General features: G+C 42.9%; 1 protein-coding gene across 6 annotated transcripts in view; it reads right to left on the bottom strand.

Moving 5' to 3' along the window:
- plekhg4b (pleckstrin homology domain containing, family G (with RhoGef domain) member 4B) overlaps window positions 1-18,103 on the bottom strand; it is a 292,650-nt gene that overhangs the window by 67,955 nt on the left and 206,592 nt on the right. For 5 of the 6 annotated variants that reach the window (XM_072283436.1, XM_072283437.1, XM_072283435.1 and 2 more), the window contains exon 2: window positions 9,832-10,029. The exons of the other annotated variant lie outside the window; for it this stretch is intronic. In XM_072283436.1, the coding sequence (XP_072139537.1) occupies window positions 9,832-10,029 (198 nt within the window). The remainder of the gene's footprint in view (window positions 1-9,831; window positions 10,030-18,103) is intronic. 6 annotated transcript variants of the gene reach the window in all.

Genomic DNA, 18,103 nt, shown 5'->3' on the forward strand with positions numbered 1-18,103 from the left:
TGGTCTACGTCCAGACCAACAGTCCAGTACTGACAGTGGGCAACACTATCGGGGTCCTCTTTTAGATGAGATGCTCCTGAACATGGGTACAGCGGTGTAGCGTTAAAGTTATCAGACTAGCTGTTAGAGTCTTGGCCCACTAACTTCAATCCCAAAATGGCAATTGGCATTTACATTAAGTAAAAATATGGGATTTAAAAGGCAGTTGTGAACACAATGAAACCATCTGTTTGGTTCAATAATGTCATTGGAAAAGGATATCTGCCTAATCGGACACCTGGTCTGGCCTGGGTGATACCATCACAGCTCCAGGAACCAGATTAGCTCCTGACCCTGGGTGGTGTCTGAGTGGGGCTTGCACATTCTCCCTGTGACCCTGTCCCTGCAGGAGCTCTGGTTTATTCCACATCCCAAAGCAGGCTAGCAGTTGAATTGACCAATGTCATTTCCCCATCATGTGTATGTGAGCGGTAGAGTCTAATTGGAGGGGGTGGGGCAAGTTGATGAGAATGTGGGGGGGAATAATAAATGCAATTAATGTAGGAATTAGTGTGAACGGGTAGGAGAGGGTTGTCATAGACTTGATGGGCTGAAGGGCCTACAGTCATGCTATTTCTCTCTACCTCTCAGCTTCAGGTAAAGGAACTTCACCTCAGAAATCACGTCTTCTGTTATCATATAACCATATAACAATCACAACACGGAAACAGGCCATCTCGGCCCTTCTAGTCCATGCCAAACTCTTACTCTCACCTAATCCACCCAACCTGCACTCGGCCCATAATCTTCCGTTCCTTTCCTGTCCATATACCTATCCAATTTAACTTTAAACGACAACATTGAACCTGCCTCAACCACTTCTGCTGGAAGCTCGTTCCACACAGCTACCACTCTCTGAGTAAAGAAGTTCCCCCTCATGTTACCCCTAAACTTTTGCCCTTTAACTCTCAACTCAAGTCCTCTTGTTTGAATCTCCCCCATTCTCAATGGAAAAGGCCTATCTACGTCTACTCTATCAATTCCCCTCATAATTTTAAACACCTCTGTCAAGTCCCCCGTCAACCTTCTACACTCCAAAAAATAAAGACCTAACTTGTTCAACCTTTCTCTGTACCTTAGGAGATGAAACCCAGGCAACATTTTAGTAAGTCTCCTCTGTATTCTCTCAATTTTATCGGCATCTTTCCTATAATTCTGTGACCAGAACTGTACACAATAACTGTATAATAATAATACAAAAAACTGTATCATTCATTAACATTTTCTGCACAGTGGTTATCACATTACTGGTCATAAACGGAGGTAAGACAGGGTAGACAGCTGTTTTACAAGATCTCAGACTGATGAGGCAACCAATCATACCTGAAAGGCATTGCCAAGCCCTCGGACATTGGGTGAAGCCACTTGCACCTTAACTCTGAATCAGAAATTCAGGATTCAAACACGCTCCCGAGACTGGAGTGCAAATGCCTGATTGGATAGCAAGAAATGCTACACCATGGGAGATACTTATGGTCACAGAGTCGTACAGCATGGAAACATGTCCTTCCTCCCAAATAGTCTATGCCAACAAGGTTCCCATCCAAGACAGTCCCCATTTTCAGCGTTTAGCCCACATCTCACCAAACCCTTTCTATTCATGTACTGTACCTGTTCAAGAACATTGTAAATGTTGTTAATAGATCTACCTCAACAACTTCCTCTGGCAGCTCATTCAACATACTGGGTAAAAAAGTTCTTCTTAAATTTCTCCCCCTCACCCCTCACCCCTTAAATCTATGCCTTCTTGTTCTTGATTCATCAGCCTTGAGGGAAATACTGTGTGAAATAACCCAGTCCATGCCGCTCATAATCTTATACACTCCTATAATATCACCTCTCATCCTCCTGTGCTCCAATGAATAAAAGCCCCAATCAGCTCAACCTCAACCTCACTCAGTCCTTTGAGTTCTAGAATCATCTTTATCAATCTCCTGTGTTTGGTTTTGAATGTGATATCAGACTGTTCTCTGTCGGGATGTAAAAGATTGCAAGGCACAAACATGGAAAGGGTGCTATCCCTTTGCTGTTCTGGTAAAATAATTATGCTTAACCAACATTACTGGAAAGTCAATAAATTATTTGGTCTTTATTCCAAAGTTGTTTATGGAAAATAATGCTTACCTTGCAAAAGTAACAACAATTTAAAGCCATTTTTCTAGATCTGCTTCCACCATCACTCACCTGCCCCTGTCTCTCAACTCTACATCTCCCCCATTTGGTTCCATATGCCCATTATCCTTCACACCTCCTTGGTCCATCTATCACCTCCTGTCCTCTGCCTCACCACTCCCCCCCACTTCTAAATATTGGCTATCTTCCCTCCCCACTCTCAGTACTGATATCAGGCTTTGACGCAAATCATCAACAATTCCTTTCAACCCACTGATTTCCCCCAACTGTTAGTATTTGAAACGTTTTTGAAGTTTCTCACTGGCTGTTCCAGTGAAAAGCTTTAAAAAAAAATGCTCACTGGAATTTCTAGGGAAATGCCATAAAAGTTTGTACGCACTGAAGATCAAGTGGAAAACTTGTAGGAGATGGTGTGGTGTTGCACTGGCTGAGAAACTCGGTCAGGATGTCCTGGAATTTTAAGCATTGACTGGAAGTAAATCAATTCAGACTGTGATGCCTTCAAAAATCAAAAATTAGCCAGTAAAACTAATTGTATTTTGTAATTACAGAAACTAATTGAAAGAAAAACACAGTAGTCAGGATTCTTGTCTACTTACAAATACTAGAAAATCTACAGATGCTGGAAATCGAAAGACACACACACACACACGCACACAGACTCAGCATGGCAGGCAGCATCTATGGGAAAGTATTCACAGTTGACGTTTCAAGCTGAGACCATTTATCAGGATCACCGGCCCAAAATGTCAACTGTTTAGTCTTTTCCATAGATGCTGCCTGGCTTGCTGAGTTCCTCCAGTATTTTGTGTGTGTTACTTGTCAACTTTGTTTTTTTTTCCTTTTTTTTAAGTGAGGCATTGTGGTATATGACATAATGGCATAATGCCGTGTATCATTCGCGTACTGCTTACATATAACCTGTAATGATTTATGTAAACAAAGAATGCTTAATCAAACTATATATTTACAATATCACTTGAATATTATTGAAATATTGAATACACCACACTAGTTCAATTTCAATAGTGATCCTTTTGTTTGAAGTTTTGGGATCGGATTGGTTCCTGTGGAGACTTTGGCCATTGAGGAATTACTGCTGAAGTTGCTGGGGAGATAAGTGTATTCCACAGTCTGGCAAGGAGACAAGAGACGAGAGATTTTCTGATAAGTAATCCACCATTCATTTACAAAGTGATTTAGATAATGGTCTTCACCTAGTAACTCCTGAGAAGAAAGTCAATGCAATTCCAATGGTCACCCTCCCTGGGTGTCAATCACAATTACTCAATCAACCCGTTCTACTTACTTACATCATTCAATCATGTTAAATCAATCCTAGGAGCTGGATTATTTGTTTAATCCCATGGAAAAGCAATCCTCCTCCAAAAAGTTAGTATTTTTTCCAGCCAAAAATCAGGTTTGGGATTGTACATGCTGTACTGAGTGAAAAGGACCAGTGAATCTCCTTTCGTTTACTCTTAAAAATGTTTCTCAGCCACATCACCTTGAGTACCAAACAGTCTAAACATGATTTTAATGCAGACAAGCGCGAGGTCTTGCACTTCTGTAGGACCACACTATAGGGGTGTTTGCACTCCCTAGATTTTATTCTTAAACTTTGAGAGCTGGTTTTAATTATTGTTCCTTTATTTTAGGTATGTAATGGATTTTACTCAATTTTTTAAACAAATATACATTTATGATTCTTACACAGTGAACAGTAGGGCACTGAGGAGTGCGGTAGAACAAAGGGATCTGGGAATGCAGGTACATAATTCATTGAAAGTGGGTCATAAAGAAAGCTTTTAGCACATTGGCCTTCATAAATTGGTGTATTGGGTACAGAAGCTGGGGTGTTATGTTGAAGGTGTGTAAGACATTAATGAGATATAATTTGACGTATTGTGTGCTGTTTTGTTCATCTACCTACAGGAAAGATGTAATCAAGGTTGAAAGAATACAGAGAAAATTTACAAGGATGTTGCCAGTTCTGGAGGACCTGAGTTATAAGGAAAGATTGAATATATTAGGATTGTGTTCTTTAGAACATGGAAGATTGAGAGATTTGATGGAGGTATACAATATTACGAGGGATAGAGGTAAGAAGTCCAAGGGGAACATGAGGGGAGACTCCTTCACACAGAGGGTTGTGAGAGTGTGGAATGAGCTAACAACACAAGTGGTACGTGCGAGCTCGATTTCAACATTTAAGAGAAGTTTGGACAGGGACATGGATAATAGGGATATTGAGGGCTATGATCCCAGTGCAGGTTGATGGGAGTAGGCAGTTTACATGACTTTGGCATGGTCAAGACCCTGTTACTGTGTTGTACTTCTACATTAGTATGATTCGTATGTAATAACAGGCAGTAAGTGACACCAGTATGGGCAGTACACAAACTAATACTCATCTCAAACACACAAGCAGGAAACAAGTTCTAATGATCGGAAATCTCACAGAAATAAAGAGTAATTTTATATGCAGACATCCCACCCTGCAAAAACTCATTTCAGGGAGGTAGCATCATCAATTTGCGGGAGACTTCCGGGAGAGGTGGGATGTCTGCAATAGAGTAGCTCCCTAGCAGCTGGCCAGCTAGCTTAAATAACGTTAGCTATGCTAATGAACGAATGACACCTGTTAAACTCACTTCAACATGTCTTTTACAGTCTTAACCCACCACGGTCAATAGAAAAGTCACTGTTGCAAACAGTGCAGCCAGCAACACTGTCATTATTTTTGACCCCTATTAGGCAGAGGTACACTTTAGTGTAGTCTGGGGTGACATACGTTTTATTTTTTTTGGAACACTCTGCCATGGTGCGCTCTCGCTCGCCCGCGCACTCTCAAGCGCTCTCGCTTGCTTTCTCTCTCGCTTGCTTTCTCTCTTGCTCTCTCGCGCTCCCTCTCTCTCACTTGCTTGCTCTCTCACTCTCTCGCTCGCACGCACTCTCTCACTTGCTTTCTCTCTCTCACTCTCTCGTTTGCGTGCTCTCACTTTCTCTCTCGCTCGCTCACTCTCACTCGCTTGCTCTGTCGCGCTCTCTCTTGCTTTCTTTCGCTTGCTCTCAAAAAAATTGATCTCCGTGATATTGTATATAATTTGCGGGCATCAGGGAGGCACTATTCATATGCGGGAGACTCCGGGAATTTCCGGGAGAGGTGGGATGTCTGTATATGCCACGTTCATCAAAACATTGAAGCATACATTAAAATGCGTCATTTGCTTCAATGACCAACACAGTCTGAGTATGTGCTGGGGGCAGCTCACCAGTGTCACCATGCTTCCAGTGCAAATACAGCATGCCCACAACTCACTAACCCTAACCTGTACTTCTTTAGAATGAGGGAGGAAACTGGAGCAGCCAGAGGGAACACATGTGGTCATGGGAATAGCATCCAAGCTCCTTACAAAGAGTAGCAGTAATTGAACCCTGAACCAATGAAGGATTGGATCACTGATCACCAGGTTTTGGCATGGGGCATGGATGTGGACACATTGCCCATTATTCCAGCACAGAGACAGAATGTAGGAACAAGCAAACATAAAGGCTCGCATTTGCCCAATACAAATCAGCCTTGTATTCCTTGTGGACACAGAGATCTTTCCTCCAGTGGCACCACAACCACTAGACCCGGATTGTCAGCAGTGATGAGAGGGGCAGAGAAACGGTGAGTCAGCACCACAGGGGAGGAAGACTTAGACTTCAATCAGGATCCCTATCAGCTGCAGTCACTATTGGCTGCAATGGAACAGAGAGGATAGGGAATTAACTGGCTGGGGGCATATCACAGGAGCCCAAAGGAGATGGTTAGAAAAGGGTGAACTAAACTCCCAGAGGCAAACTACCTACAAAAAAATTCAGCCATCTAGTTCCCTGACACAGACCAAATAAGGCAGTTTCTCTTTCCTCAGCATGCCTTGCTAGTCCTGCTTGGGATGACGGACTATGCACTTCAGAGTCACAGCCCTGAGCAAATGGTTTTCAAATGATTAATGATCATCCATACATTGAGTGGAACTTGATCGATGGCACAGTCCCAGATGCTCTTGTATGCAACTGCATCGTACACGCAAACCAGAATGATAAATACAATCATTTTTTAAATTTTAAATGTGTCCTTTATTTTTAGTCATCGTGTTACACAACCACAAAAACAGTCCGTTCGGTGCCAGCCTTGCCCTTGCCATTCCTGTACTAATCCCATTTACCCAGATTATTTCTGACTCACCTTCCATGTCCGTATCACATTTCACCACATGCATCCAATCACCCTGTGACCGACCAATGTCGTGCATTCCTCAGTTAGAACCCCCTTTGCTCTGTCCATCCCAGCCCCTGGTTCACGCTGCACAATCTGCTAGGCTTTCACCCTCTTTCTTTTTACAAAATACCCTTATTACAAATACAATACATCCTGTGTTCGTCCATCGTCGACGTCGATGAGGACCTCGACACCATTATGATGGTGTCGAGACTAGCGCGTGATTTGGATTTAAGTGAGGGAGAGTTGTGCAGCATCAGCCCCACTCTCTCTTCCCAATTCCCATCTGGATCCAGTGGCAAGACAGACTCGAGGCAGCTGGAGATGGGACTAGGCGCAGATGACCAGGACATCTTCTGTGTCTTGTCCTGCTCTACACGTTCCACGACACTTGCAGAGACCGCCTTCTTAACTGTCGGACCTTCCATTGGTCTCGTCCGCTCAATCCGCCGGAGTCTGTCTTCACATGCTGGGATAGACAACTCCCTATCTCACCGAGGGTTTGAGACCTGTCGGCTACCCTCACCTGGTTTAGCCAGCTCGTCGAAGCCGTCGCCCGGGGTATGGCCGCTGTCGCATTCAAACAACTACGAGGAGCCACAAGTGAGAGCTGAGTGCCAGGTGGGGACCAAAGGTGGACAAACCGCCTTGAAAGGGACGCGACATGCTCCCCCACCAGAGGTGCTACCCCTCCCTGCATGACTACATTCTACATGACTACAAATATACGTACGCAAGTCAGTGACTAACAGATTTACTAGATGAACTAAATTAAACTAAAATGTTCCCATCTCTCTCAAGGATGGCGCTAATCCCCAGTGTCCAATGGTCCCAAAATGCCTCAATGGTACTCATGTTCACTCTCAACAGTTATCTGGGCACAGACATACCCACTAAACATTGCCAGGTCATCCACCCGGCAGAACCCTCTGCCAGCCACTTCCAGGACCCACAGATAGCCATTTCAGTCACCCCCAGGAGCCCCTTCACCCTCACAGATCCATTCTACCATATGTTTTCCAGGTCCATTTCATTTCCAGCCTGCCCTCTCGCTCTCAGATCTGGCTAAGCTCCACTCTGCTTCATAATGCCTAATCTATTTGTGATCATACTGCTGTCTCTGCAATCCTCCCTGCTGCCCACTAACCCTGTGCCATACACGTGGTTCATTCTGTCTTTTCAACCCACTGAAGATTCACCTAACTTGGTGTGCAGGCTCATCGCCCTGCACTTCTTTATAGTTCGCGTCCATTTCCAGTCAACCTGTGGCTGATTAATGCTGTGTGTTCCTTGGTTAGTAGCCCCTTCTCTCTGTGCACCCTACATGGTCTGCCAGGTCATCACCCTTTCAGGTCTGCTGGACTCACATCCTGTCCTCTCCCATTCAGGTCTTTAATATCCCCTACAGCCCATTTGTCCTCTCCCTTTCATTTATGTTTCATCACCAAAATCCTGGGCCTTTGAAACATCTTTTTTCCTCTCTCCACAGGTGGTGACTGAAATCTGAGTTTACTTTTGTTTTACTTCAGACTCTCCACCCGGTATCTCGCTGTCATTCGCTGAGCAACATACAGGAGTGGTGAATCTATGACACGTGTCCAAGATATCACACCAAGAAAAATCTTGCCAGCCCATGACATGTAATGCCACCCCTCAATACTTTAAACTGCACCCATAATAAAAAGATACAGGATAATTATCTTTACTGCTGAATTGAAGCAGTAAATGAATTTAACAACCCAGGAGCAGTAAGATGTTTTCACAGGAAACGTCTCATCCTGGCTTAGTGCCAGCCAGATGGTTTCGAGAACACGTAATGTTGGATGAAACTTTTTGAAATCCTCACACACCTGGTGTACACATCAGTATTCGGCTAGTAAATGGGTTTAATAACAATACTATTTAGAAATGTTACTTATCAATTCCCCTTTCAAAAGATTAATATTAATAACTTTTGAACAGATTTTCTAAAATGCTTCATATTTTTCAGACTGTCCCTGTTACACATTTATTAACAGTAATACAATGAATACACGTGAACAAACAGCAGGGCTCAGCCTTTCTTCTTAAAAAAGTCCAAAACATCTTCACTGTCGAAGATGCATGCTAAGGTGTTTCATTATGACATTCTCACACTGATGTTCATTTCTTCATCACCTAGAAAACAACTTGTAAAGAAATTTTGTTGTTTCACAATTTTCAGTCCTCAGAAACAATCTCGCCTTTATTTATTGAGGCATCTACGAAACCTTAGACAGCAGCGGAGTTTAGTCAGAAATCCACATTATGTCACCCATCCAAATTGTTTCTTTGTAGCTAGTAAGTGTAGCAAGCAGGCAATAAGGAAGAAAAGGAAGGTACTGTCTTACAATTACTGAACACTTGCTACAACCCTGGTCGTCCCAAAACACACACCAAATGAAAATGTTTTTTTGGGTACACATGTAGTAACATAGGAAATATATAGTTATTTTGAACATAGCAGGATTTCACTGACTAGTGCCATAAGAATGCCTAATGGAATTTAAGTGAGGGATGAGGGATTAGTACTGGTCAAAACACCCAGAGAACTCTAATGCTCTTTTTAGAATAAGAATCAGAATCAGGTTTATTATCACCAGCACGTGATGTGAAATTTGTTAACTTAGCAGCAGCAGTTCAAGGCAATACAAAATCTAGCAGAGAGAGAACAAAAAATAAATAAAATAATAATAAAAAAACAAATAAATCAATATATTGAATAGATTACAAAAAAATGTGCGAAAACACAAATACTGTATATTTTAAAAAAAGTGAGGCAGTGTCCAAAGTTTCAATGTCCATTTAGGAATTAAATGGCAGAGGGGAAGAACCTGAATTGCTGAGTGTGTTTATGTGCAACTGAAAGGTCTGATGTTGCTTTAATATAAAGCCTCATTTGAAAGATTCTCTCTTTCTGGTTGAGTGCATGAAAGTATTAGTTGAGATATTCTGAACTCAAACCAGGATTCAAACCTATAATTTTCTGACTAGGAGGTGAGAAAGGTACTGACTGAATAAAACCTGAAATCATGCTAACTTCCATCTTTTTTTGTTGCATTCTTGTGAAAACTTCACAAGACATTGTCTCTGTTCAACAAATCCCATCATCATATTCTTTCAGCATATATAATCCTCAGGATTTCTTCTTCGAGCAACATAACTATTTGCCTGTATTCTGAAGATTGTGCAAAATCAAAGACCTGTTTAAATATTATTTTTCACCATCACACATGGCTGGCTATATTTAACAAGCCTCAGCTTGCTAAATCCACTTTATTCTGGCCAGACCAAGGCTTTTTGCTGTATTATCTCGGTTCCTTAAGCCAGTGGCAATGAATGCTCATTTCCTATGGTGACTGTCTACTTACACACGTGTCCCGCTGAATGCACTGAAGGATTCGCTTCGCCGGAACCAGGAAATCAATCAGACAGCGGAGTCCGTCCCCTCGGTATGACTTCTCCACCACGTGGAACAGTTGCCACAGGACAGTGGCTGCAGTGACTTCAAATGGTGGGTAAAGAGCTGAAAGTGTGTTCTGTATGTAGGCATCAAGGGATTCCGAGTCCTACAGAAGGTATAAACAGAAGCAAGTGTTCACTCCACCTGCGTTTTCAAAAAGGCTTTGAAAGTAATAAAACCATTTACAAAATATTTTAACTTTTGGGAAGATATATAATGAAGGAGCTGTAAGCTGTAAACTAACCAAAGCAACTTGCAGTCAATAAGATATTTTGAAAGCCTTGTTACCGTTCTGATGTTTAAAAAAAACTGAGCAGATAATTTGCACGGAGATAGCTTCCAAAGACAATAAAATCCTCATAAGGTTGGTTAAAGGACAAATATTTAACTTACACAACAGGGAGAAATCCTAAACTGTTAAAAGAAGTCTAACAGAAGTGAGAATCAAATAAACTGCTTATGCTGGAAATCTAAAACAAAAACAGAAAAAGATGGAAATTCTCAACAGGAAAGGCAGCATCTAATGGAAAGAGAAGCAGAGTCAATATTTCAGGTCAGACAGGCTTTGTCAGTACTTTGTTGGTTAGCTTTCTGATGAAAGGTTTCCAGCATGAAACTTTGATACCGTTTCTCTTCCCACCAGCGCAGCCTGACCGGAGGAGTATTTCCAACAGTTTCTGATTTTGTTTTATGTCTCTTCTATTACAAGCTGTGAAGCAAAGTTGTACAGAAAAAGAAACTGAGCATCCAGCAGCTATCATGTTTTCTTGCCTCTGGGAGCAACAGAGATCTTTAAAACTATGCAGACCTTTCAAAGGTAAAAAAATAAAGCAATATCTACCAGTGGGGCCAGAACAAAACTGTGTTTAAAGGCATTAGCTAATAAAGTCTAACAGGAACTGGAGAATGGTGTCCAGAACAGGAATGGAGAATATTGTTTAACTCACTGGAAGTACAGATCCCAAAGATTTGTTGAAGTCAGTAGTATTGATGCATGCAAGAGGAAGGCAAATAAATCATTAAGGAAAGGAAGATGAGTTCTACTGATGGATTAGGTTGTGCTACATTAGGAAGTGAGATTTTTGAAATGCATAAACAAATTGGATCAAAAAGGCCTCTGTGCCATAATTCTATAAACTTCCATATAAGTCAGTAAATGACGAGAATGTACAGCCCTAAGCATTGCTTTTAGTCGCAAATTTCATTCTATTGCAGCAATTAGAAATTTTCCCTACAATTCCTTATGGGCATGCATAATGAATGACTCTTAGACCCTTGGCAAGGCATGAGTGAGCCTGTGCCAAGACAATGCTATCCAGTGGCATGAAACATATTCCTGAGGCCTGGCATTGTCCTTCCTGATAAAATCTGGTGGGAAAGGCATGGCACTTGTAGCAGGAAAGCAAGCAATTGAATTCATAATCACACAACAATGGAATTCATATTGTGAAGAAAAGAGGTGTTTTTATTTAATATATTTGTTCCATGAACTACTAAAGATTCCTTTCTCTATCAATAAATAATCAAGGGATCATTTGTCTGAGTGTACTTGCTGCAAGATTATTTCATATTTTTCCCATTTCTACATTGCACATCCCATAACACACAAATCCATTCATAAACTGGATGTTTATACTTAGCTACGGGAATGACTTAAGGTTGTCATAGCCAGGGTGGTAGTGAGGATAAGCTCCCACTACCTATAAAGTGCTCCAAATGGCATGCATCTCTAACAGCCTCTGACAACAAGTCCAACTCTTGGCCTTCACGCGTGGCTTAGCTACTAGGCCCAGTGGAACTGATGCCACTGAGAGGAGAAAGGTCAAAGATGGACTAATGGCTCCTCAAAACCAGTTGCTTCGGGCAGGTGGGGCTCGTCAACCTTGGACAGCAGCCCGCCTAGGAGAAGGAAAACTCTGATTTTAAGCCTCCGCTGCACGCAGCCATACCCAACCATGGGAAAGGATTCAGGAGTAAACCCCGAGGAAGAAATCCGGAGCTGGGTTCACTAAGGCAGTTTGATGTTGTTTACAACTTCACTCTGGCAACCTCTGCGACGACACTGGTGCCAAGCTGTATCGGCGCTTGCCCTTCTCCTAGACTAGATCAGTGACGTGGAGAACGGGAACCCACTGCATGGGCAACAGCCGGTTCTTCAAATCTTCCCGCCTAGGCTTGCGCCCTGGAGAGGACACAGTCCACCAGAGGTGCAAACCCATGATTTCCTGGAATCAACAGCTGCCTACCATTGGGATGATTAAAATACTAATTTGTGCAGTGCCCTGTTCTGTCATGGTGGCACTGTGATCTCAGATTTTAAGGCTCACTGCTTCTTTTCTGTTACACTTTACACCCAAACTAGAAAGCAATAGATTCAAGTCCCACATGGGGAACATCAGCAGAAGATCAGAGACAGGTTTAATATCACCACTACTGCATGTGTCGTGAAATGTGTTAATTTTTTGGCAGCAGTACAATGAAATACATGATAAATAAACATAGAGGAAGAAAACTGAATTACAGTAAGTATATTTGTCTATCAAATAGTCAAGTTAAAAATTAGTGCAAAAAAACAGGAATAAGAAGCTTGTGAGGTCATGTTCGTGGATTCAAGGTCCATTTAGAAATTGGATGGCAGAGGAGAAGAAATTGTTTTTGAATCACTGAGCATGTGCCTTCAGGCTTCTGTACCTCCTTCCTGACAATAACGATGAGAACAAGGCATATCCTGGGTGGTGGGCGTCCCCAATGACAGACGCTGCCTTCCTAAGTCACCACTCCTTGAAGATGTCTTGGATACTACAGAGGCTAGTGCCCATGATGGAGCTGACTGATCTTACACGTTTCTGCAACTTAATTCGATCTTGTTCAGTAGACCCCCCCGCAAACCAAATGGAGATGCAGCCAGTCAGAATGCTCTCCATAGTATATTTGTAGAAGTTTTGAGTGTTTTAGTTGACAAAGCAAATCTCTTCAAACTCAGAATAAACTATTGCTGCTGCCTTGTCTTTTTTATAGCTGCATTAATATTTTTTGCATCTAGGTTTGGTCCTCAGAGATACTGACACCTAGGAACTTGAAATTTCTCACACTCTGCTGTTCTGATCCCTCTATGAGGATTTGTTTGTGTTCCCTCATCTTATACTTTCTGAAGTCCACAATCGACTCTCTGGTCTTGCTGCCATTGAGTACAAGGCTGTTGATGCACTAAGTGGTACATCTCATTCCTGTACACCCTTTCATCACCATCTGAAATTCTGCCAGCAACGGTTATATCATCTGAGCTATGCCTAGCCACATAGTCATGGGTATAGAGAGAGTAGAGCAATGGGCTCAGGACATATCGCTGTGGTGAGCCAGTGTTAATTGTCAGTGAAGTAGAGAAGTTATTTCCAATCCACACAGATTGTGGTCTGCTGTTTAGGATCCAGTTACTCAGGGATGTATAAAGGCCTAGGGTTCTGTAGCTTTTTGATCAGGACTGTGGGAATGACGGTCTTAAATGCTAAGCTATAGTCAATAAGCACCATCCTGACATACATATTTGTATTGTCCAGGTGATCCAAGGATGCATAGAGAGCCATTGAGATCATATCTGCTGTAGATATGGTGATAGGCAAAATGCAGTGGATCCAGGTCCTTCCTGAGACAGGTGTTGACTCTAGCCATGACCCACCTCTCAAGCATTTCATCACCATGGAAATGAGTGCTATTGGACAACAGACGTTAAGACAGCTCATGCTGCTCTTCTTGGGCACTTGTATAACTGCTGACTTTTTGAAGGAGGTGGGAACCTCCGACTGTAGCAGTGAGAGATTGAAGATATCTTTGAATACTCCCAGCAGTTGGCTGGCATGGGTTTTCAGAGCCTTACCAGGTACCCCATTGGGCCCTGCCACCTTTGCAAGGGTTCACCCTCTTGAAAGCAGGACACAGAACCGTGAGATAAAAACAACTGTATGTAGGAACTGACCTGCAACAAACTCTGGACACACTAAAAATCTGAAATAAAAGAGAACGCTGGAAATACTCAACGTGTGGGATCCCATTGGAGAAATTACAGAGAAGTTACAGAGAAACTTGTTGTAGTGCATGGTTATGTGAGTTACTGTCACCTCCCTGTCAGCTTGAATCGGTCTGGCTATCCTCCTCTGACCTCTCTCATTAACAAGGCATTTTTACCCACAGAACCGCCACTCACTGGATTTTTTTTTTGTTTTTCACACCATTCTCTGTAAAGTCTTTAGATTGTTGTGCATGAAGATCCCAGGAGATCAGCAGGGTCTGAGGTGCACAGATCACCCCGTCTAGCACTAACAATCATTCCACGATCAAAGTCACTTAGATCATATTACTTCTCCATTCTAGTGTTTGGTCTGAATAACAACTGAACCTCTTGACCATGCCTTCATGCTTTTATGCACTGAGTTGCAGCCATATGATTGACTGATTAGAAATTTGCATTAGCAAGCAGATGTACAGATGTACCTAATATAGTGGCCACTGAATGTATGTTCGCTTCTAGTCTCATCTGTACTCCTCCTATACAAAGCAAAGGTCACTTTTACTCCAATTTTCCACCCCATGAGCTTCCACATACAGGATCATCCTTGGTATTTTCCTCAATGTGAATCCACCAGCAAACACATCTCGCTTCAAGCATTCACCCTCTAACTGACTGACACTGACACACACCCTCCTTACCCCTACAGCGTCCCAGTGGGCAAAACCACCTGTTTTTCCACCTCTTCCCTCCCCATCATCTAAAGGCTCACACATTTGCACCAGGGAAACAGCCTTTTGGCTTCAGTGACCCAGGTTCAAACCCAACCCGTAGCGCTGGTTCTGCGGAGATAGCACATTCTCCACGTGATCATGTAGGCCACCCCAAGGTACTCTGGTTTCATCCTGCAAGCAAAAGATGCACACCCTGGCAGGTTAGTAAGCCTCTATAAATTATCCCTGATGTGGAGGTTATTTGTAAAGTCTGGTGAGGGAAGGGAATAAGTGAAATCAGTGCAGGACTACTGTAACTCGATAGTCAGTGTGGATTCAGTGGGCAAAGCCATATGACTATGGCTTTGTAGATCATGTCCATTCAGTCCATATGGGTAACTCTTGAGCTTTCAGTGCATTTATTCCTATTCTCCATCCCACTCCCTCTCTAACCTCCTTGACCTCTGACACTGTTCCTAAGGTCAGAGTTCCCACCACTTTCTGCAAGGAGTTTGTACATCCTCCTCCTGAAGGCGTAGATTTCCTCCGGGTGCTCTAGTTTCCTCCCAATGTCCAAAGACCTGTCAGGTAGGTTAATTTGTCATTTTAAGTTGTCCCGTGATTAGGCTTAGGGTTAAATCGGGGATTGCTGGACTGCGCGGCTCAAAGGGCTGGAGGGCCCTGTTTAGAGCTGTATCTCAATAACTAAAAATAAAAAGATCAATGTAAGCTTAGGGAATAACATCTCAACTTTTGCAAAGGCACACTACAGGCCAGTTCTAATAAAACATCACCAACTTGTAATATTAACTCTGTATTCTCTCTGCAGACGTGGGCTGACCTGTTGGGTATTTCCAGCATTCTCATTTATTTCAGATTACAGCAGCTGCATTCTTGTACCTTCCAATCCTGACTGACTTATTTTCTTCGTGATCTTCACTAAGTTTCAAGTATTGACCAGCAGGGAATTCAGGAATGAACTTGCAGGGAACACCCATAACTTGAATTACAGACACCTGACCTCTCAAGTCCGTTTTGTTATATGTACTACATTGCTCTTCATGCTCTTCGTGGAATTGCAGATAAAGAAAACTTTCAACCCCTGACATGCAACATTGTGGGTTAATCTGAACTCAGATTACACTTCCACTGGTAATCGTGACCCCATACACAGTGAAAACGAGGCCTACTGCTCTGCCCAGCAACCCACCTATTTAACATTAGCCTAATCACAGGACAATTTACAATGACCAATGAAGCTACTAACTGGTACGTCATTGGACTGTGAAAGGAAACCCACACGTTCACATGGAGGAGTGTACAAACTCCTTAGAGGCAGCATCGGAATTGAATTCCGAACTCCAACGCGCCGAGCTGTAACAGTGCCATGCAAACCGCTATGCTACTGTTGCCCGCAACCATGAGCATTTGTTGTATAGATACAGCGCAAGACAGGATTTTCTGGTTCAACAAGCTGCATCAGCCACCAACCCATCTATTTAACACTTGCCTATAGCAGGACAATTTACAATGCACCGTTGTGTGGTACGGAATCTGCAAGGCATTGAACCACAAGACCTTACAAGTGACAGCAAAACGCAGTGGTTCTCCCTCTCCTTTATTTGTGACATTTACCAGGAGCATTGCAAACGAAGGGCCTGAGGCATTGCTCAGGATCTCTATCACCCAACCCACAATCTCCTTGACCTACTACCATCTGGAAGGAGGTACAGAAACATCAGGACGATGACTGCTACACTGGGTAACAGCTTTTTCCCTCAGGCTGAGAGATTAATGAATACCCTGCCACTAGTGCTGTGCACTACATGCATTTCAAATTACGTTATGGCAATATTTTGTTTTATGTATTGTGTGTGGTATATGTTTTGTGGTTGCACTGTTGTCCAGAGGGATGTCTACACACACACACACATACAGAGTCAGGTGACAATAAATTCGAACTTTCAAGATTCAAGATTCAAAAAACTTTATTGTCATTCTAACTGTACATCAGCTCTGCAGGGCAGAATGAGACAGCGTTTCTCAGGGGCAGTGCAATCATAACATAACAAACGCAACACTAAATAATAAACATAACAATAAATAGTAAAACACAACAGTCACATGTCAGTTAAAATCAGTTATAAGCGTCCAGTGCAAGTTAAAAGTGTCCAAAGCAGAGTCAGGTGGAGCAGCTATTTAGCAGTCTGACTGCCTGTGGGAGCGAGATGTTTAGTAGCCTTGTGGTTTTAGTTTTGATGCTCCTGTAATGTTTGCCTGATGGCAGAAGAACATTTCATGGAGAGTTCATGGAGAGGGTGTGAGGGGTCTTTGATGATGTACCGTGTCTTCTGGAGGCATCGACTCTGACAGAGGTCTTGGACGGAAGGTAGGGAGACCTCAATAACCTTCTCTGCTCCCCTAACCACCCTCTGCAAGGCTTTTTTGTGGACAGCACTGCAGCTGGAGTACCAGGTTGTGATGCAAAAGGTCAGCACACTCTCAACCACGCCTCTGTAGAATGTAGTTAAGATGTTAGTGGGGAGTGATGCTTGTTTAAGCTTCCTCAGAAAGTTCAATCTCTGCTGGGCTTGTGTACTAATACGCTGTAAGGTTTCACTGCTAATGTAATGGCCCCTCTGTATTGTTTCACTGCCAAGGTAATGGTTTCCCTGTAGCAGCAATGTTTGGGTTATGACGAGAGGTAATGGGGCCTTTGGAATGTATGTTAGCCAATGAGAGGCATGTTGTTCCTTCTTGTGGGTCTGGGAGCAGGGATTTCGCAGTCTTTTGTCGGCGAGAGATGAAGAGGGAAAACACGAATGAAGAGAGTTGGTAGACCGTTTGAACGGATTGGACTAGGAGCAAGGGTCCGAAGGTCGGCAACGGTCAGAGGTCGATGAGAGACGACTGGACGAGATTGTGAACTCCAACGTGCGCATTAGACAGATTCATTAAAATGGGCCCTTCTTTTCTTTTTGTTTTCTTTACCAACCCTATAGTCAGATTAAGATTTATAAAGTTCACTCGTTTAATTGTATATGGTGTACTACCTGATATTTTGCAGTTTGGATTTGTAACCAGGCAACACATCACACAGCATCCACACGAAGAAGATTTCTCAGTTTGGCTGGGCCAGAGGCTGTCTTCCCTGAGACAAGCATGTTCTAGCTGAACCTAAGGTTTACACTTGAATGACCAAATAACCTACAAACCGATATGTCTTTGGAACGTGGGAGGAAACCGGAGCACCTGGAGGGAACCCCCACACAATCATGGGGAGGATGTACAAACTCCTTACAGACAGCGGCAGGAATGAAACTCTGAACTCCAGAATGCCTCAGGCTGTAACAGCGACACTCTTAACTGCTACACCACCATTTCATGTACTCATTTGCCTCTTGGGCTATATAGAAAAGGAATAAACCAATCAGAGAGCTCCTTGCATCCGGTTCAATGTTCTA

This window comes from Mobula birostris, chromosome 19, assembly GCF_030028105.1.
Source record: "Mobula birostris isolate sMobBir1 chromosome 19, sMobBir1.hap1, whole genome shotgun sequence".
Taxonomy (NCBI): domain Eukaryota; kingdom Metazoa; phylum Chordata; class Chondrichthyes; order Myliobatiformes; family Myliobatidae; genus Mobula; species Mobula birostris.